This window comes from Gastrolobium bilobum, unplaced genomic scaffold (assembly GCF_033153095.1).
Source record: "Gastrolobium bilobum isolate Gb01-03AN ecotype WA unplaced genomic scaffold, APGP_CSIRO_Gbil_v1 utg74291, whole genome shotgun sequence".
Taxonomy (NCBI): Eukaryota; Viridiplantae; Streptophyta; class Magnoliopsida; order Fabales; family Fabaceae; genus Gastrolobium; species Gastrolobium bilobum.
Genome location: NW_026900007.1, coordinates 75472 through 98823, shown reverse-complemented (window position 1 = coordinate 98823; position 23352 = coordinate 75472). Strand labels below are relative to the sequence as shown.

At 34.3% G+C, this 23352-nt stretch overlaps 1 protein-coding gene across 1 annotated transcript; it reads left to right on the top strand.

Annotated features, from left to right (window-relative positions):
* Positions 1-15512: 15512 nt before the first annotated feature.
* On the top strand, positions 15513-23352 carry LOC133294831 (F-box/LRR-repeat protein 15-like). The gene is made up of 17 exons (XM_061493587.1): positions 15513-16235; positions 16454-16721; positions 16875-17007; positions 17184-17280; positions 17355-17552; positions 17634-17904; positions 18003-18101; positions 18197-18285; positions 18400-18499; positions 18587-18757; positions 19364-19516; positions 19993-20153; positions 20227-20425; positions 21324-21790; positions 21871-21934; positions 22652-22738; positions 22889-23352. Exons 1-17 carry the CDS (start codon positions 15799-15801, stop codon positions 22967-22969), a joined length of 3075 nt encoding a protein of 1024 aa, XP_061349571.1. The 5' UTR covers positions 15513-15798; the 3' UTR covers positions 22970-23352.

Sequence of the window (23352 nt, the reverse complement as noted above, 5' to 3'; positions counted from 1 at the left end):
CTTGAAATTTGCCCCATTAAGCATTGGAAGCATATTCATTTGAGCAACATAATTGGCAGTGGTAGCAGAAACTATATAGAGAACCAAAAAAGATAACATACTAATAACATGTCATATCATATATATTCATACAAGATATAGACAAATAATCCGAAGTAAAATGAGTTTATTATAAGATACCTAGCACAACTTTAATATTTAGTATGTGGACAAAAATATCAACTTGTAAGTGGTACTCTTAATGTAGTAATCAAACATTGACAAGAAGTCCTGTCAAATCATAGCCTTCTTGTGGGCCGACTATGAATTACATGGAGAATTCTTGATAATTTGTCACATATTTATTACCACAGGTATGTTTGTTACTTGGCCAAATAATAACCTTCCTGTGGGCCGATCACTATCCGCATAAGCAATAAACACACACATGATCACACAACATATGTTATTTGGCCAAACAATAACCTTCCTGTGGGCCGATTATTATTTGCATAAATAAAATATATTTATATGACCAACTTATTTGAAATCAAATTAACCTTTATAAATTTGGCCACTTTGGCAGCTAACAAATCTATCATATTCAATTTCAAATAGAAACCTTTAGGGATAATAAACACATTTAAAAATAAAATAACAACAATAAAGAAAATTATTCTTTATCAATTCTCAATGTATATATATACATATTGTATCATTATGTCATTATATCAATAACAATAAATACTTTTTCATTATAAGGCTTAAAAATTAATGCACAATCAACGCACGTGTAATCATTTTCAAATGAAAGTTTGAAAATGATGCACACAATAAATACCTTTTCATTATAAGGCTTAAAAAATGATGCACAAACAACGCACATGTAAGCATTTTCAAATGAAAACTTGAAAATGATGCATACAATAAATACCTTTTCATTACAAGGCTTAAATATTAATGCACAATTGACGCACATGTAAGCATTTTCAAATGAAAGCTTGAAAATGATGCATAAGACCCAAAAATAAATAAATTATATTTTGTTATCAAAAAAAAAAATTATATTTAGCTTTTAACAAAGAATATCAAATATAAGGAAAACCCCAAAACCAAAGACCTTAAACATTTGATTTCTTTCAAACCGTAAGTCCAAAATTTTCTAAGAGAATTCATTGTTTATTCAAAAAAATTCAAACAACAAAACCTCATCGATTATAAAGCCAAAATTCTTCCAAACATTCCATCTATTCACAGATTCAAAATTTAAATAATAAACCCTTATTAAACTGTGAATCCTAGTTTTTTTCTAAAAAATGTAGCTTTTGTTCCAAAACCAAAAAATCACCGTCAGGGAACAAAAATAACACTACATAGCTAATACAAAATACATAAGATGGCACGTTCAAAAAATAATAAACTTTATGCCAAAAGACAATAAAGCAAAACTTTTCATGATTAATCATATATAAAAATCACAAAACTTAATTCCCTCATAATTCAATATGACGATGGCTCTGATACCAATTGTTGGAATTTTTAATTCCTCTAAACCTTTTGGTGATAACTATCACCTACAAGCCAAGCTCCATCATACCAAATCATAAAGAAATAAGAACAAAAAAGTGGAGGCATACCTGTCTCCATTACAGCGGAATAACTTTGATCTTGTCTCTTGGGTTTTGTAGTCTTCCTCAGTCAAATTACCCTAAAACCGAATTCCTTAGTGTGTCGTCTCTCTCTTGATGGGGAAGAGAAACTAGGGTTGTTTTTTTGACGTCTTGGGGACCATAACCCTTATAGTGTTTTTTATCTTTATAGTTGGGTCAATAAGCTTCTATTATACCCAGTTGGCCCAACACCGGTATCCACTCATTCAGCCCATACTCACTTAAGAATCTATTTGGAAATATTTAACTGATCACTTTAATTTACCCAATACATATAAATAGCACCATATAATTATTAATATAATATGTAACCTACAATAATTATTAGAAAATATAATTTCCTAACCTTCTTTTTTTTCCTTAGATCGCTGAAACGGGTGAATTGTCTGATCCTAGCGATTTTACGTGTTTAACTGTTAATCCCATCCGATCTGAGAAGAACACGATCCTACATACAATCCAACTCGTTTGAAAGAAAATAGTCATAAAATCGTAAGATTGAATGATTTGGCACACGATTTTAACAACACTGGATATACCCTTAAAACTATATAAAAATGGATTTTATAACATCCTAAAAAAATTAAAAATAAAATACTAATAAAAATAATAAATAAGTAAATAATAAATATAATTGATAGATATTAACGAGATATTAAAATTTTAAAGATATAAGAATATAATTGTTGGGTGCGCAAAAGCGCGCTACAACGGTACTAGTTTCAATATTCTCTCTTTTATCCCTTTAGACTTATGTGAGACACTTTTTATAGGTTGTAGGATTGAGTAGGATCTTTTTACCTAAAATAATACTTATATCCAAGGAGTTAGATGTTAATAAGGGTGATTGAATTTGTTATGTAAAAAGAAAAATATTATTCATATTTTCACCATTTCCAATGTTGTTAAAATTGCGTGCCAAATCGTTAAATCGTACGATTTTACAATTATTTTCTTTCAAATGAGTTGGATCGTATATAGGATCGTGTTCTTCTCAGATCGAATGGGATCGATAGTTAAACACGTAAAATCGATAAGATCAGACGATTCACCCGTTTCAGCGATCTAAGGGAAAAAGAAAACTCAAAAATCAAAATGACAAAAAAGAGAATTGGAGAGAGGGGGGGAGAAGACCGGAACCGACACCATCCTCACAGAAAAGCTCGAAGCTACGACTCTCTCCTCCCTTGCGACTTGTCCCCTCCGAACGAATCCACCGCTTAGAATGATGGCTAGATTGAACGATTAACGGTTATCGCCTTAGTTTCTGCAATGTCGCCTGTGATGAATCTACATACCCTGATTAATCTATTGCAACTGTACCACTAATAGGAAGACATCTACATGAAGATCAGAATACCTTTTTCAACAAAGATAAGAAAAAGCCAAACTTTATACACCCCCGTAATTGAATTTCCCAAAAGTTGAATATTACTTAGAGACAGAAATAGTGAAAATACACACTCCTCCTCACCACCTTTTAAATCTTATCTCTACAAAAAAAAATTCCAGGTCTTTGTACTGTAATACTATCAAATTTTACAAATTTTAACTTTAAATCATTTTTATTTTTTATTTAAATTAGCAAAATAATTTTTTAATATAACTAATAAAAATTGATTGTAAAATTTATAATTTGAAGTTTTTAATTAAATTAATAGTCATTTGAATAATATAATTTTTGTTTTATATATATTTTCTATCTATTTTTCAAATAAATAAAATATAAATACAGTTCTAGTTAATTAAATATTTCTAATACTTAAAATATAAAATATAAAAGGTTACCCCATGTTCTTAGAAAAATAACCCGTTTTAAAAATTAATGTGATTTTAATATTTTATATGCACAAGTACGAGTTTATGATCCGTTTCAATTTTATGGTTTATAATTTTTTTATTCTCTCCCAATCTTAAGTAAAATCTCGATCTTAATAATATTGACCATATCAGTTTCTTATTTCACAATCTTATACTTCATGAAAATATCTTAATTATAAATAAATGATTAAGGATTAATTCTAACTGCATTTAATATCATAATTAAATTAATACATCAGGTACTATATTCATAAACCAAACAATAATTATAATTTTCCACATTTTTCTTTTGGTAACATTAACTCACTTTTAATGGATTTTTTCCAATTTTTTTTGCTTTGGCTATATCTTATATTTTCATATCAATAAAATTTGCAGATTCAAATTCAACCATATTTTGCAGTGATGTGGAATATGCATAACAAGTAACAAAAGGGGGTTTATTTTTGGGAGTCGTACTCGGATATATTCAATGATGTTTGCTAAAAATGAGCGCAGTGAACAACAAAGGTTTGTTTATAGTGGGCTTTGATCTGGATGCAGTTATTGCTCAAAATGGGCCTTTGGATGTGACAACTAATGTAATAAAAAAGTGTACTCAAACTTTGGGTTGGAGTAAGCATCTAGTACTCTCAGTCTCAGTCTCCCTTCATGCCATCGTGTTTAGAAATTCCACAAAAGTAATTATAATTTAAAAAGAAAATTTCTGGTCTATGTATGGTGGAAAATTCCGGGGGACATGATGTTTGTTGTTTGTAAAGTACCAAAATGTGTTTTTCACGTTCAACACAATTAAGAACGCGGGGAAAGAGAAATAGAAATTGTTGCCGCCACTGTACTACGCAATCTACTGTACAACACTGTGCGTCGTGCTCGCGTGTGATAATGGAAAAGAGGACGCACACATCATAATACACAAAACAAGCTAAAGAACCGCGTATAAAAAATATCCTATGATGACTTGTGCTGGAAAATTATGTAAAAATAAACATAATGATACAGACGGTGAAAGAATATAAGTTTACGCGAATAAGGTGCTTCGTGCGCCACTTTTATTTATTTACTTTTTTTTTACTAAATTAGAGATAAAAAGACAACGAAATCTTTCAGTAGGATTTACTTGTTGATCATAAAAAGTTTGAACGGATTGTAAGTTGGTATACGATGTATTAACACTGATTTAAGATTTGATTTTCAAATTATGCATTAATTTGTCCTTCTTTTTAAATTATATATAAATATCTTTCTGTTTGATCAAAATTTGATCTACACTTACTATAATAAATAATAATTTACGAAGAGGGCAAATTGATATATAGTTTAAGAAAATAATTAATACCACTAGAGTTAACCTAGTGGTGTGGGTAGTGTGTGTAGTGTAGGATGTTGTGTTCAATTCCTTGTAACTTTTAAAAAAAATTAATTAATTTTAAGCGAGAGATAAAGTTGTCAATCAACCTAAACTAAAGAGTATTAATAGTTTGAAAAAAATATTTCTTCAGTCGTCGGAGATAAAGTTATATCCAATGAGGTCAAAACGACGTCGTTTTGAGGTTATAAGATTAAAAAATTACAATGATAAAGATTAATATAATCCTACAATATATTAAAATTACAAAAATACCTTGATTTTTACTTCAAAATAACGTCATTTTGGACTCACTGCCACTGGGATATCTTATCTCCATTGACCGGAGAAATCATTTACCTAATAGTTTTTACATATTATTCAAAACTAAATAAGCTATTAGAAATAGAATACTCATGGAGTATAAATAAAATACAAAATATATTGAGTCTAAATTTCTATATCATATGCCAATAACCTTTGGTTCAAATGTTAAGGAGTTTGTTACTCTAATACCACTTATAAGATATTGAACTTATTTAAACCAATACTTCTCGGTAAAGATAAAATTAGTATTTCAATTATAATCCACAGAATATAAGAAAACCTTTGAAAATAAATTTTTAAAAAAAAACGTATTTTACTCTCAAATATTTGTTTTTTTTTTTCAAAAAATACCATTATTAATTAGTAATTTTAAATTTTAAATTCACCTTTGAGTAATACTACATATTTAGAAATACATTTCTGATAGAAATCAGCCATAATTTGCAAAACAAAATCAGCGGTGGTTATTTGAAAAGTCAAATTACTATAACTCATAATTTAAGAATCAATAATATTTACGAGCTTGTTTGATTGTGTTTTTTTTTTAAAGTTAAAAATCAAAATACAAAACAAAAATAACTTAGACATATTTTCTATATTTGATTCTAAAACCTAAAAATCAGTTATAATTTTTAGAATATTTTTTTACAGAACAGACTTTATCAAATATATTTTTTCCTAAAAATAAAAAAATTATTTTTTAAAACAGAATTCATAACTCATAATTCAGCCATACATTCGTTTGTTGTTGTTTTTTCTATAAAAAAAAAATCAATAATAACTATTACTGATTCCGATGAAAGAATTCTAACTGTCTAATGTTTTTTAAAGTATAAAGTCAATGAAATCACATATATTTTATTATTATTTAAATAATTAAAAATAGATGTAAACACGATAAAAACATATTTTTTGTTCTCTAATTAAAACTTTCATCGAATACTATTTAACTTAATATATAATTATAATTAACTCCAAATACTCTTTAATTACAACAATAATGTGAATAAATAGAAACATAGTCAAGACTTCACTAATATATAAAGTGAGTTTCGATAAAGAAATATTTGAAGGAAAGGTTGCTATGTGACATTGTGAGATACAAGCATCCATGAAGATATTTTCAGTTGGACAGCGTAGTTCAATTTATTGAAGGTTGAGAAAAGTAGAAAACAATGATGGTTCGAACTCTCTTGATATTTTTCAGGTCACTCAAATGGAAAAAAAATTAGTATTTTAGTGCTACTGCTCTCACATGATTCTTTTATTGAATAAGTGACACTTATATAAAATAAATAAAAAATTACTCTTTTCTTTCTTCTAAGTAGTTGTCACATTTTCATTCGTTTGGATCATTAAAAAATTAATACTTTGAGACACTGGCGGACCCAGGTTGGGTGCGGACATGAAATTTTGAATTTTAATTTTAATTTTTTTTAAGTCTAGTAGGTTATTATTTGTGTAACATCCCGAGCGCTGACGAGGGCGGGGAGTGATCGCCGGTGCAAAGAGGCACGAACAAGGAGCGGCTCCTGACAGGCTTTCAGCAGGGGGGTTACATGCATGAATGAATCGAATCGACACCCGAAAGAGAGAGATTCCAAAGGCTGTGCAGGTATGAGACTGCACAGTTTGGGATAACTTATAAGAATTAATTGGTACTACATATGCTAACAATATGCATCTGCTTTTCGGTAGCCCGGATCGGAAGAACTCCACAGTTAAGCGTGCTTGACTTGGAGCAATTCTGGGATGGGTGACCTCCTGTGAAGTTTTCCTAGGAAGTGTGCGAGTGAGGAAAAAGCACACTGAAAAGTCTCGTGTTAGTATGTGGAGATAGTCGTTGATTCTTGAAGCGGTCGGGCGTTACAAGTGGTATCAGAGCAAGGTCTCTCATCCAGTACGGTGTGGTTCGAGGACGAACCAGGCGGAAGCTGGTGTGCATGTAACATCCTGAGCGCTGACGAGGGCGGGGAGTGATCGCCGGTGCAAAAAGGCACGGACAAGGAGCGACTCCTGACAGGCTTCCAGCGGGGGTTACATGCATGAATGAATCGAATCAACACCCGAAAGAGGGGGATTCCAAAGGCTGTGCAGGTATGAGACTGCACAGTTTGAGATAGCTTATAAGAATTAATTGGTACTACCTATGCTAACAAGATGCATTTGCTTTTCGGTAACCCGGATCGGAAGAACTCCACAGTTAAACGTGCTTGACTTGGAGCAATTATGGGATGGGTGACCTCCTGAGAAGTTTTCCCGGGAAATATGCGAATGAGAAAAAAGCACACTGAAAAGTCTCGTGTTAGTATGTGGGGATAGTCGTTGATTCTTGAAGCGGCCGGCGTTACAATTTGTCTCTTGGTTCAATATTTATAGTAGGAGTAAATATCATTTTAAGTCCCCAAGTGATCCCCATTTTAGTCCTTTACCAAAAATTAGTCTCGAGGAGGTCCCTAAAAAATTCAAAGTAGATCAATTTAATTAAAATCGTGATCCCTCACAAATTCAAAAAAGACCTACATTAATCTCAAAAACACTAAAATAGATCCACTTTAAATTTCATAGGGACCATGTGACTCTTTTTTTTTATAATGAACTAAAGTGGGGACCAAATTTTTTGTTAGGGATCAAAAATGATATTTATTCTTATACTAGTTAGCAACGTATCAGTGTACATAGATGATTAAAACAACGTAGCAACGCAAATTGATTAGAGAGAAAATTTATTCTTCCTCCACTGTCACATATTCATTCCCATGATTTCTTCATCTTTTGTTATGAAAACAACTAGATTATGAGCGAGTCCAAGCGTTAATTTAAAAAAAAAAAAATTGAGGGCGCTGCCTCCGAACCCCCGCCACTAAATGTGCGAGCATAGAAAAATTTTGCTCGGTCCGCTACTGCTTCGAGAGCACCAAAAAGTCTCGCAAGGGTGGGGTCCCCTTCGTTACACAATAGAGGTTGGGCTTAAGTAATTAAAATATATAATTTTTTAGGTTAATCCAAAAGTTATATAGAAACAACAAAACATTTAATAAAAGATCCATGATAATTATGAAATCCAAAGGTCTAATTATTACTCTTAAATTCACAACGAAACAGTCAGACATAATTAACGTGTTGTATATTATGTATTGTTGCAACTTTTTTGTTGTTGTTATTATCAAAAGGGGGTCCGTTCGAGTCAAATTGCACTAATTATTATTTTTTAATTTAATCAAAATGCAGATCATTTACACTGAGTTATAGTATTTGGAAAGGTATTCCTTATCATTTGACCAAAAATAATTGTCATGGTTATCCTTTAAATTTGTAGTCATACATGTAGTTACTAGTTACATGTCGCATATCCTTTCACCCTTAAATCACTTAAAATTTTAGGTGAACTCATTTAGGGGTATATTGGATTGATATTTTAAAGTATTTTAATGAATTGTTTTTGGTCAAAAAAATTATTGATATTCAATTAAGATTTTAAATAATTGTAAAAAAATCATGTGGTATTCGATTAGAATTTTAAAAGATTATTTTAGAGTCTGTCTAAATTTAATGGTATTCAATCAGGATTTTAAACAAAGGAAAAATAATCTTATAGTATTAAAAAAATTTGACGATTTTAATTGATTTTTTATTAGTGTGAATTCTATGAGACTTTTTAGTGAGAAGTATAAATAACATGTCTCTTTCACAATCTCACTCTAATCGCTGAAATTTTTTTTATTGTAGTGTCTCACAATCTACCCTAGCCTTTTTTCAAAAACAAGGTATATTCTTTTTTGACTCTCATATATCTTCTCTGGTTTTAGCATTCCTCCTTATGCTATTCTTATCCGTGATTAACAAATGATTTATAGTTGTGCTTATCGTCTCTAATGACGTGTTACTGTTGCGACTCGGCAAGTGCACCGATCATAAAGTAATAAAGTGTACTGAGTACGAGATCGTTCTCACGAGGATTGAGTTTTCAAACACTAGTTCGATAATCACAGTTTAGTTGGATAATCAATATTGGGATTAAGAGAATTGAAATTGAAAACAATTAATAGCGTGCAAATAAAATTCATAATTAAAAAGAACAGTTGAAAAGAAGATGATTGATTAAGAATTTAAAACAAGCGTAGTTAGGGTTTCGACTTCCCTCAATCTCCTCTATATGCTATGAATTAAACTGTCAATAATTCGTTCTTAATATATTGTCAATCAATTCTAAGTTAATTAGGGCTCAATTCCTTGTTACCCTAAATCTATGTAATCTCAGAAGAACCCTAGTTCCTCGGTTATTCCCCAAGAAAACATGCATTAAGATCAAGAATTTAAGATCGCACAATTACCTTATGTCTATCCCTAGATCACACGGATTGTGATAAATTTATCAAATCAGGGTTCATGCACCAACATCCCTATTGTCATACAATTCCTCTAAATCATTCTATCAGGAGCAAACTCATAGAAAGCATTAAAGACAGATAAATTTATTCAATTATAAAAAGAAAAGAATTCAGAGACAATTTAATTCAAAGCATACGATTCAATTGGGTTCCATCTACCCCTAACTACATAAAAGTCTAGCCTATCATACTGAATTGAAAAGCAATAAGAAAGAAAAGAGAACCCCAATCCTCCATTGGTGTGATGTTGACTTAGTTCCTCAGTGCTCCAACGCTCCGCAACAGGATTCTTCCTTGTGCTTCTTTAGACGTATCTCCATTGTTGAATGAATGAATCAATTGGTCCCAAGGCCCTCTATTTATAGATGAGAATATATCTTTTAATTTTTCTTCTAATCTTCATGAAATCTCGTTCATATCTTGATCTAGATACGAAATCTATCATGGGCCTGAATTAGATCATATCAAGACGTTTTAGAGCGTTGTTTGGACGCTAAAACGTCCTCTTAGCTTGTTCTTGTATGCCTCAGGGCGTTTTAGCGCGTTGTTGGGCGCTAAAACGTCCTCTTCAAAGAGTGAATTCCTGCCGTCAGCGCATTTTCCCGCGTTGGTGGGCGCCAAAATGCGCTCCTCCAGTGAATTTTGGTTGTTTTCCTTCATTAGAGCGTTTTAACGCTCTATTGGGCGCTAAAACGTTCTCTTGCAGCTTGTAAGTACTTGTAATTTTGCATCTTTGAGGCTTTCAATCATTTTGTTGCATTCCTTTGACTCTAAAAAGCCTTGATGGATGTCAAAATCCCTTGAAATAAGAAATATTACAAGATGTTAGCTAGATATTCAATCTTTGTGATTTTATGGTATAAAACCCTAATTTTCATGTAATTCCTGATATTTTTCTTGTATAATTAGACCTAAAACCATGGTAAACTAAGGGTTTATCAGTTATATTTTATTTTTTATATATAATTGTAGCACTGGTAATACGTTGACGATAAACGTGTTTAATAAATAAATTTTCAAGACTTTTTATGCACCAGAGACAAAATTTCAATATTCATTTGTTGAATAACAAGGGGAAAAATGATGTTGTTGTTGCTTAACTTACTTTCGTCACTGAGTTAAAAGAGCATCTACTCAATAATGTTAAGCATTCTCATATCATAATAAATGCAAGTTACTGTTTGACAAGACAATGAATAGAAGAATAATGCCCATTGCATAGTACATATGCTAGAATAAATAGCCGGGTACACCAGTTCAAGTTAGTCGGGTACACCAGCCTGGTCTGGAAGCCCAGATGTTGGTCCACACATTTTTTGGTTTCGTAAGTCTTTCTAGAGCCATGCCATCATACAGTATGACTTGGGGAGGGGGTAATTGGGTTGGTATGGGATGCAGATAGGACCGAGTACGCTAAGGACATTGCGTAGTTGGTTGAAAGCAATCAATGTGTCATTTGGGTCAAACAATGACCTTAACTTCACCAAACTGACTTAGTCATACCCATTTGGACCTAAGTATGAGGTTTGTTCATTCTAAACTACGCAAGCTTTCATTCGGACTATATATAGTGGCAAAACATCAATGATGCAAAAATATAAATATCAAATACTTATTTCATTAAAAAGAAAGACTTGTGGAATACACTTCCAAGTACAAAATAAGTCCTACATACATGAAGCAAAATACATCCAAAGCCCCAATAAATACTAAGGCCGGCAAAATGGGCTGAGCCCGCCGGGCTGGCCCGCCCCGCCTGCCAAATGGGGCGGGCTGGGTTGAGTCTTTCAACCCACCAGCCCGCTAAACCCGCCCCGCCAAACCCACCAGCCCATATGGGTCAGCCCGCCAAGTCATTTTTTTTAGGTTACCCAATTGTTATGTAGCTCCGTATCTTAGATTTCTCTGCTTGCAAGTGGCTTTTTTGAATTGTTGTGGACTGCTCATACAACACTTTGTTACTTGTTTTGTTATTCTATTTTATCCTGATATGATTTTATTTTTTTATTATTATTTTTGGATTGAAAGATGCATATTTATATGCAGATTATTAAACACTGATCTTCTTGGTTTCATAAGCACATTAGGATTTTATACAGATTTTTGTATGCTTTTATGCAGATTTTTTTATGTGATTTTATGCAGAATTTAATTTTTTGTATTTTATTTTTATATTTTTTTTATTTTAGGCGGGCTGGCCCGTAGCCCGCCAGCCCACTCATAAAACGGGCCGGGGCGGGCCAACCCATTTTGGGCGGGCTAGTGGCGGGGCGGGGCGGGCTGGCCCATATTGCCAGCCCTAAAATACATGCAAAAAGGGTTGAATACATCCAAAAAGCAACTCAATACATCCAAGGTAGGGCTAAATACATCCAAAGCCCCACTAAATACATCAGAAAATGGCCTGAATACCTAAAAAAATACCTAATGGCTAGAATCTAACTGTGTCTCCTTCCCGTCCTCATCCTCCCTGTCGTCATCCTCTTCCTCATCACCAGACTCATCAGCAGCAATAGGCTCCTCCACATTGCGAGCACCTTGTCTGTAGCCAGCCTCCAAGCGTGTCACCCTGTTGTCCATCTGAGTCCGCCATTTGCCTGTGCTCTATCTAAAGCCCCTAAACTCACTGGTCAAGGCCACATGTCAAGTTATACATGGATGCCATGACATGATCAACTGTCCACCCACCCTCAGGAGCTGTCCATCCACCCTCAAGAGATTGAGGAGGTAATGGTCATCGGATGCGGGTGGGACATGCAGGTCCCTCATTAGCTGCAGCAGTATCATCATCATCATCATCAAGGCCTGCATCCACATTAAGAATATTAAATATTAAAATTTCGTTAGGTTACAAATACACCTTCAATATTAAAGATCACAAACATCACCTGCAGGTGGTTCAGGTGTCTTCCTCTAGTACCACCCACCCAAGCGGCTTTGCATAATCCCACACTGCTTCAGTAGATGCTCACCAAATATGGTATTCCACCGCGTGGTTGTCTTAAACGTCTCAGTTTCCATAGGCACATCAAAATGTTTTGCACCAGGAATGCAAAAGGCAATTCAGCCTTCCTAAACTTGGAAGCCGTCCACATAAGGATGTATATGTAGTGCCTCAATTTCACCTTAATATGGTTAAGGAGGGCCCACAAAACCACAAAATCACCTTCCAGCACCTTCGAGTGATTATGACCGCATTGGAAAACAATATGTGTCACAACATAATGTAGTATGCGGGCAGACACCGATAAATTGCTCAAGGATAATGAGCAAGATGTCCAGCCTTTGCATCAGCTCTCTTGGTCTCCGCAACAATGGCCTCCCGATCATAACCACCAAATATATGATGGGAGTCTCCGTCATACAAGGCTGCATATGGTATATCATCAAAGTCAAACCCGAGGAGCTCTGTCCAGATAGGAGCGGTAAGGATAATATCAATCTCGTAGACGCGGGAAGTAAGCTCGCCATGCAGGTAGTTGATGTTATAGTAGAAAACCCTCACCATAACCTCCGAATACAGACACTTCATCTTCGCAAGCACCAAGTGATGTGTCTGCTGAAGAAGTGGCACAATGTCAAACCGCTCCAAGTTGAAGAACGTCGAATCCAGTGATTTCAGGTCACATAATTTGCGGCTCATGAAGGACTTCACAATCCTCTAGTGTGCATCAGTGTCATCTTCAAATAAATATCCAAAAGGCAAGTCTGGAGCCTGATGAACAACAGCCTGTGGCTGAATGGATGATGACCCATCATGTTGGTGCTTGGTCCTCCTCTCGGTATCCACCCATCTCTGCTTCGAAATGCGTCTGTCAGTCATTTTGTCACAATGTGAAACTGAAAAAACACAAATGCATCCATATTAACACCAATCGCAAAATAATTAACACTTAAAGATCAGACATCAAGCGTGGACACACAAAATTAAAATCAATTTCAAGAATCAAAAATTAAATTAGTAAACAGTCCAATCACTGTCAAAATGCAAAATGTAATCAACAATTAAACAATATTTGTGCACTTGAAAGGTACCCACAAATGAAAATAAGAAAGCAAGGTTAGGGTTTATCAAAAATTAAAAAGTAAAAAAAGGTATCTTTCTTGGTTTTCAATCGGTCGAAGGCAGAAATAATGGTGCACGAAGGATGATCGTGAAAGAAGAAGATTGTCCAACCAATGTGGCGAAGGAATCACCCAATTCGCCCTTCTAAAAGCTCTACCCGGGTAACCCTTTTGTGGGTTTTGAAATGAGAGCTGCTGGACTTTTAAAAAACCCTACCCACGACATTTATCTGGTAGTCTGCTCCCTACTCGGGTAAATAATTCATATCAATTCCCAGATTATGAAAAATACCCGAGTAACCAATCTGGATGCTTGGGTTGTGTTATTTTTTTGACTTATACCTAGGTAATCCCTTATGTACCGAGATATTTTATATTGTCAACAGTAAAACAGAGACATACAAGTATTATATTTTGATAAAAGGGCAAAAATATAATTAATTATTAATTAAAAGTTACACTGGTCAAAAAACCAACAACATAAGTTAAAGTGATGATGTGTATTAACTGCTGCCGTGGCATCTTTAGACTTGAGCTGATTGAGCCCTTTGGGCTTAAGTTGAATGGGTTCTGTCAAATGCAGCGTTGTATTTGTTTTAACTTTTTTTTATCTTCTAGTTTAACAAAATAGTGATGCTAGTGTTAATTTTTTCTTCCTCCCCATTGTTGTGCAACCGTTGGTTCAAATTCTGCAAATGTGATTTGTTGAGTTCAAAAGATGTTAGTCTCCCCCGTGTTTAACTAAAATAAAATAAACATTCTAGAAAAGGTTTGTTATTTCTCGTATTATAAAAGATAATTTTATCTTTTATATATAATAAGAGAACATGAGATTAATATTTTTTTTTCTCTTCTCTTTATATGGATCTACATAAATTCTACACAATTTTATGTGTATATAAAAAAGAATTTTATCCCCTATAATATAAGAAATATTAAATCTGTATACAAAATGTACCATTAAACTGTATTATAACTTTCATGATATTTATACCCAATTGTTTGCATATTTACCAAAGTCAATTGACACTTAATGTCTTCGCAATTTACTAGACATTACAAAAACATGAATGTGACGTGTGATTATTGTAATGGTTCGCGGTACAAATCAGAAACATCCACGAGTATTTCCCTCTTGCCTTCAAATTTCAAAATCAAAACGCTCACCAAGACATCATCCCAGCATTAGCAACTTGCAAGCATCGATACTACTAAAAAAAAAAACTAGCAAGCACTGTCGACGCAGAAAGGGACACCAACCACATAAAAGTAATTTCAAATTGAAGAAGACTATTGTGAACAATATAGTAAAAAAAATATAAATATTATTTTTTTATCATGTCAAATCTTACTATTAATTTTTTAAAAGTAATGTTAAATAAGTCTTTAAAAGAAAAAAAAATGTGATATGATTTTTTTTTTAAACAATATGATTTTTTTACTTTATTATTAACATGCAATAAGTGTTTTATGAATTTTATATTAACAAGTTTAACCATCTTGAAATTTAGGTCAGATATTAAACTGTGATAAAACAATACATTTAGTAAATTACAAGTGGAAAAGTTTACACATAATACATCAAAGTTATTTCTTTTATGTTTCTCGAAAATATTTTTCTCCAATACACGTATAAAAATATGTGAGACTCATATTAAAAAAATAGGAAGAAAAAAAAAATGATCTTACATACTTTTATGTGTATATAGGAGATAAATTTATATCTTATAATATCAGAAATATTGAAACTTTTTTTTTATTCTCTATAAATTCAACATTTTATTGAAAAATAAATAAATTGAATCATGAGACTTAAAACCTAAAAAACGACGTCGTTGGCAGGAGGCACTGTCTTCCTTCACTTTTGCACACAAAAAGTACGAAATTCTCATTTCTCATTTCCTCAGATATAGAGCAAACCCAGAGGAAAACATCCCAAGAAAGCAGCTTCCAAGATCCGATCAGATCCATTCAACCCTCCCCCTCTCTTTCTCTCTCTAAAACTATCTCCCTTCATTTTCTCTCTCTTCCACTGTTTCCACCCCAACTCTCTCGAAAAACCGATCAATTTCTCCTCAACTCCGTCTCCGAAATCGGTTTCGCTCTCGCCGGTTAGGGTTTCTTGAATTTCTCGTCCAAATGTGCCGGATCGAGACCCAGGGCTCATAAGGTTTCCTTGTCTTCAAACTCTAAGTGCATGAAGCTTTGGTGCTGTCTATGCTTCAACGAAGAAGAAGAAGAAAAAGAAGAAGAGAAAGAAGAAGAAGAGGTGGTGGTGATAGAGGAAGAGCGCAATCTCCTGGAGTCTATGGAGGAGGAGGACATTTTCGGAAACGACGTCGTCGTTTCCCCTGTGCCTGACGACGATGATGTTGATGTCGAAAATGACGCGCGTCCTGCGGCGGTTGCCGGTGCCGTCGAGCATGACGAGCAATTCAGGTTGTTTGACGAGATGGTGAAGGTTATGCCTGTGCGCGTGGATGCGTTCAGTTCGCGGTCTGGCACGCGGAGGTCGGAGGGAGAGAGTAGCTCCGGCGGTTCAGATGCCGTTGTCGCCGCCGGTTTGGAGAGTGCCGCCGCCGAGGAGAGTATCGATTTGAGCCACAAGCGGGCCAAGTTTTACACTGATTTTGAGTGAGTTTTTCTAGCTCGTGAACTTTGATTTTGTTTTTCTTCTTTTGCAAAGTGTGTGTGTAGTAGTGTCATAGGCGCATGTGTAATGTTATCTAGAGGCACTACAGTTCAGTGCATTGTTCGGAGATATTCAATTGATGTTCACTTCTGAAATGGAAACTGGCAAATGTTACAGCGTCGTGATGTATCTTACAGTGATGATTGATTGTGTTTTGCAGTGAGTGTCACTTTGCAACTCCAACATCTTCGAATACTGGGAAATGCAGCGCATCTGCTGACTACGGAGATTATGATTATATTCAAAGCTCGTCCCTTCGACCTAACAATGAGACGTTTTATGATGCTTTTACATTGATGTGTACTGGTGAGGAGAATAACTTCGATTCTTCTAGCTTTGTGAAAGACAGTGAAGGATATGATAGTGACATCTCAAAAGTAGAAGATATAGAGGTCAGGATGGATCTCACGGATGACTTGTTGCATATGGTAAGCTGCAGGAAAAGAATCAGTCTTGTGCTCTTTCTTTCTCTTTTGAATAAATCTTGCTTTTTCTAGTACCTTGGCAATGGTTTTTAAAGTCTGCGTTTTTTTCGTGATGTTTTATTTCTTACGTACTCTTTCCCAAACTATGAAATTTAGGTTTTTTCATTTTTGGATCACCCCAATCTCTGCAAAGCTGCCAGAGTTTGTAAGCAGTGGCGAGCTGCTAGTGCTCATGAAGATTTCTGGAAGAGTTTGAATTTTGAAGATCGGAACATCTCTGTAGAGCAATGTGAGCCTGAATATATTTGTTGTAATAAGCTGTTATTTATGAAAAAATTTAGTTTTATGTTGAGAACAACTTTTTAAAATTCAACTAAATGTGCTTTATGACACTAGTAGAACTCCTGCTTCTGTAAAACCTTTGTATTTAAATGTGCTTATTTAAAGCTCTATACGTATTTCCAGTTGAGGACATGTGTAGGCGTTATCCTAATGCCACAGCAATGAGCATATCCGGTCCTTCTATTTACTTACTTGTCATGAAGGCTATCTCTTCATTAAGGTAGGTATTATCTGCAGTATTGCTGTCAATGAAGTTATCTTGGATGCCAGCTGATTTTTTATCATCATTTTCAGGAATCTTGAGGTTTTAACATTAGGAAAAGGACAGATAGCGGATACTTTTTTTCATGCTTTAGCTGATTGTTATATGTTGAAAAGATTGAATATCAATGATTCTACACTTGGCAATGGCATTCAGGAGATATCTATTAATCATGATAGGTTGTGTCATCTTCAATTGACAAAATGCCGTGTCATGCGAATAGCGGTCAGGTGAATAAGCTGTGACGTTTAACTGACGTTTAGCTGTCACTTTTCTAATGAAATAAAATGTGATCATTTATTCTTTTTCAGGTGCCCACAACTTGAAACTATGTCATTGAAGCGCAGCAACATGGCACAGGTTGTGCTTAATTGCCCACTTTTGCATGAGCTTGATATTGGCTCTTGCCACAAACTTCCTGATGCTGCTATTCGTGCCGCTGCAACTTCATGCCCTCAACTAGTGTCTCTGGACATGTCTAATTGTTCATGTGTCAGTGACGAAACTCTGCGTGAAATAGCATCGAGTTGTGCTAACCTGAGTTTTCTTGATGCATCATACTGCCCAAACATCTCTTTGGAGGTATTCTTTAGAGTCTATAATCACTTTTTGCTTATATAGATTCAATATGAGCATCTGACTTTGTTTGACATGGTTTCTTGCATTTTTTCTCTTTTAAGTCTGTTAGACTGCCAATGTTGACAGTTCTAAAGCTTCATAGTTGTGAGGGCATCACTTCCGCCTCAATGGCTGCAATAGCTCATAGTTATATGTTGGAGGTATGGAATTCTTACTAGATATTGATATTAATGACGTGTTTGAATTCCTGAGTATAGACTTCTGGGTTAAGTAAATGATGTCACTGCTGCTGCAGGTTTTGGAGCTTGACAATTGCAGTCTATTGACTTCAGTGTCTTTGGATCTTCCACGTTTGCAAAATATTAGATTGGTACACTGTCGCAAGTATGATTCTGCTTCATTTTTCTTCCTCCTCAGAAAGTATTGTAATTATATTGTTCATCTTTCTCTTTCGGTACTGTCTTCTCTAATTTATTTTTTGAATTGTTTCCATGGTAGATTTGCTGATTTGAACTTGAGGACCATTATGCTTTCTTCGATACTGGTGTCTAACTGTCCTGCACTCCACCGTATCAACATCACATCAAATGCACTTCAAGTATGTCTTGTAATTATGTCTCTGATTGTTTTCCCCATGCTCGTGTGTACTATAGTAATCGAAAGGATGGCCTTTGTGGTGATGCAGAAATTAGCTTTACAAAAGCAGGATAGCTTAACTACATTATCCCTGCAATGCCAATCTTTACAAGAAGTGGACCTCTCCGAGTGTGAATCTTTGACAAACTCTATTTGTGATGTTTTTAGTGATGGTGGAGGATGTCCTATGTTGAAATCACTAGTCCTTGACAATTGCGAGGTACTTGAATAAGTCCCTTTTTTTGGGCATTTGATGGATTTACTTTCCCAAATTTGTTTATCCATGATGTATGCTAGTAGTGTATGCTGGCAAATCACATGGGTTTTTCACTACATGGTGATGCTGTTTACCTGGTTTTACTTGTTTTTCTTGTCAACTTATCTAGCAGTTTTGTGGAGTTATTTCTATATTGTTGTTAATTGATTTTTCATTTGTGACATTGATCACTTCTAACAAGTTTTCAAAAGGGTATTTTTGGTATCTGCACATAAATAAGAGTCAGTGTAGTTGACATGATAGGGTTTTTACAAAGATTGCTGTAAAAATTACATGAAATATTAGTTGTCACAATATCAGCATTTCAATGAATCAATTTGACACTATTTACTCCACCATGGATCTGTTAGCTGGTGCTGAAAAATACTTACGATGGATCATCTCTCAATTTTTCTGGTGCTTATACTTGTGAGGGATTAGGTTCCTTTGATTTCCTGCTGTCTTATTTCTGATTTTGTTGGTGAAATGTTCTGGACTTGATGTTCTGCTTTTTCTTGTAAATAGTTTTCGTAACACTATTTACTCAACTTCATGTTTTATGGAATTTAGAGCTTGACATCAGTTTGGTTCATCAGCGCCTCTTTAGCCAGTCTTTCCCTTGGAGGTTGTCGGCATGTTATGACTCTGGAGCTCGCATGTCCTAATCTTGAGAAAGTCATTTTAGATGGTTGTGAACATTTGGAAAGAGCATCATTTTGTCCTGTAAGTGGTTTTGATTTATCAGGTGCTTTATAATTAAAGCTAAAATGGGGAGTTTTTTTTTTTTTTTAACATATAATTAAAGCTAAAATGATGCCTTTTTTGGAAGCCATGATTTCTGGCTCATGTAAAAAGCCAAGATACTACTTTGTTTTAAAAAGTGCTTTTTAGATACTCATCTGGATGTAAAATAGCTCTAGCTTTTTGGAAAAAGTCCTTCTAGAAAAAGTAGTGCATGATAAGTCTTTTTTTTTATGCTCATCTAAATGGACGCTTAAAGCTATTAAATTTTAGTATAATTTCTGCTTGTGGATTTTGCTGTCCTCATAGATTAAGAACAAATTTATACATTGGCAGTCAAAGGGTTGCTTTAGGGTTAAGGCTTGGGCCTAGACATACATAATAAACTCAAGTATTTGAGTTTTTAGTGGTATGGTGTACATTAGCTAAGAGCATTCTTTTTTTCACCTGCTTCTCAGGTTGGTCTTCGGTCTCTCAATTTAGGAATATGTCCAAAATTGAACACACTCAACATTGATGCATCGCTTATGGTCTCACTTGAGTTGAAAGGATGTGGAGTTCTATCTGAAGCATACCTTAATTGTCCACTCTTGACATCTCTGGATGCTTCCTTTTGCAGGTGTTGTTTCATTTAATATTTTCTTACACATTCTGCTTGTTCATGAACTGATGTGTATTGTTTTGACGTACAGCAAACTCACGGATGAATGCTTGTCTGCAACAACTGACTCATGCCCACTGATTGAGTCACTGATATTGATGTCATGCCCATCTATTGGTTTAGATGGACTTCGTTCTCTGTGTCAGCTTCTTAATTTGACCGTGCTTGATTTATCATACACTTTCTTGGTGAATTTGCAGCCTGTTTTTGAATCTTGTTCCCAGCTAAAGGTAATAGTTATTATATAATTTCACGTGCATATTTTTACTTGTGTGCCATGTTACATATAGCACAATAGTAGTATAATCCTCTTCTGCCATTTTCAGGAAAACTGTATCCAGTTTTAGTCTGTATATTTTGTTTTTAATAACAACACCTAACAAAATTGTGATATATATATATATATATATATATATATATATATATTTTATCAACTTACACCGGTATAAGTATAACAAGTCTTATACCAAATCTTAACCGTTGATTTTCGTGTAATTAATGTGATCCAATAAATCTTAACTGTTAGATGCACTGAAATCAACGGTTAAGATTTGATGTAAGACTTGTTATTCTTACACCAGTGTAAGAATAACCTGCCCCATATATATATATATATATATATTTATTGTCTTTCGTTTTTCCCCCTCTAATGTTTGTAATGATGAGTTGGGTTCATTAACCTCATTGTGAAATATAATTGTTTTTATTAACGCATTACAAAGTTGTGATATTAATTGGGTCCACTCTGAAATATAAAGTAATTGGTATTTGGGGACAATTCTTTGGCGCTGGCATATCTTGGAATGAGTGATTGTTTAATTTGTTGAAGTCTTCATTAATTATTATTTTGTTGTTTGTCTCGAGTTTGAAGATAATTCATTATATTTGGCTTTTCGTTGCTTCCTGCCTCCTAAACAGTGAAGATGCATAAAGTGACGGGAAAAGGAGGGGATGGGAAAGGGTGAGAGGAAAAAATGGGCTAAACTACTGAGATTTGTGTTATTTAAATAGTTCTATTATACAGTTGTTTCCTCAGCCTTTATTTCATGGGTATTGGAATGTTTTTTTTACCTCAGTATAATTATTCTCTTCACCTTTTTCTGATAGTGTCATTCTTGTTTCTTGAAGGTATTAAAGTTGCAGGCATGCAAATATCTTACCGACTCATCACTTGAGCCTCTTTACAAGGGGGGTGCTTTACCAGCACTTCAGGAGTTGGACTTGTCTTATGGAACTATCTGTCAATCTGCCATAGAGGAGCTTCTTTCTTGCTGCACGCACCTTACACATGTGAGCTTGAATGGCTGTGTGAATATGCATGATTTAAACTGGGGAGGCAGTCATGGGCAGATTGCTGAGTTGCCTGGTGTAAACGTCCTATCCATTGCAAGTTCCCATGAGAATGCCCATGAGTCAAGTGAGCAACCCACCCGATTACTTCAGAATCTCAATTGTGTGGGATGTCCAAATATTAGGAAGGTTTTCATTCCATCAACAGCACATTGTTCCCATCTATTGTGTTTGAACCTTTCTCTATCGGGTAATTTGAAGGAGGTTGATGTAGCTTGTCCCAACCTATGCTGGCTTAATTTAAGGTATGGGTGGCTCTCCAGTAAATGTGGGTTGGTTTTTGTCCTTGTAACAATTATGATAATGTTTTGACTTCTCTATTCAGCAACTGTTCCTCTTTGGAAGTTTTGAGGCTAGAGTGTCCGAGATTGACCAGTCTATTCCTTCAGGTTTTTATTCTTCTCTGCCAATTTAAATTTATTGATGCACCCATTGTATTCGATGGTTCTTATTGTCAAATCTTGTTATATTGATATGCTTTTTAATAAATTGAGGTGTATATTATTTCTTTTCTGCATGGCATTTATCATCTTGTGAAAATTTATTAAAATGTTGATTTGCTCCATTCTCTTGGTTTTGGTTGTCTTCTCCGTTTTAAGCTTCACATAATTATTTGACTGTATTGCATACTTTTTCCATGGAAATATGTTCAAATGTGGGGTTGACATTTGTCCTTTACCAATTTAAATTTATTGATGCACCCATTGTATTCGATGGTTCTTATTGTCAAATCTTGTTATATTGATATGCTTTTTAATAAATTGAGGTGTATATTATTTCTTTTCTGCATGGCATTTATCATCTTGTGAAAATTTATTAAAATGTTGATTTACTCCATTCTCTTGGTTTTGGTTGTCTTCTCCGTTTTAAGCTTCACATAATTATTTGACTGTATCGCATACTTTTTCCATGGAAATATGTTCATATGTGGGGTTGACATTTGTCCTTTACCTGAAGTACAGCATGTTTTAATGTGTGGTCTTCAGTGATATTGTCAATCGTAAAGTCAAATTCTTGCAATTCATCCGTCTGATTGTCAAACTTATCTGCTTTATTAACATTTTTTTTTTGGGGGTGGGGTGGGGGTGTAATTTGGGTTTTTTAAGTGTTGCAATATTGACGAAGAAGCTGTTGAAGCTGCTATATCAAAATGCACTGTGCTGGAGACTCTTGATGTACGCTTTTGTCCAAGGGTGAGAGCCAAGGCCTATTATATGTGGATTGGTGCCTTCTGTAATTTTAGCTAATGAACCTTCTCACACATGATGGAATGTCTTGATGCTTGACTGTATTTTTTATCATGTTCTTAAACTATTTATGGTTTACTTTATGGTGCTTTACAGATAAGCTCAATGAGCATGGGAAGATTACGTGCAGCATTTTCTAGTTTGAAGCGTATATTCAGCAGCCTGTCAACTTCATGAACTTTGCCAAGGATCTTTGAGTTTTCCAGTGCTTATTCACTTGGAGTGAGGGCATGCGTGGTAATAAATCTGGTTATTTCCTTATGTATTGTAAATGGTTAACTTTTTATTGTCCGTTTGTTTGGCATATAGAAATCAGGTTATCTTTATGTTTTGTCACAATAAATTATCTTTGTTCTATATGTTACTCTTGTAAATTTTACATTTCAATTTTGTTTATGCATACATTATTCTAAAGCAGTCTAACCTTGTTTGTTGTAAAAAATAGGTGTATCTAAAAAAAAGAAAAGGTGTATCTGGTTTGGTCTTTAGCGTAGTATGACCTTGCAATATACTGTAAATTTTTGTACTATGGGGATGACATTAATATTATACAATTTTCA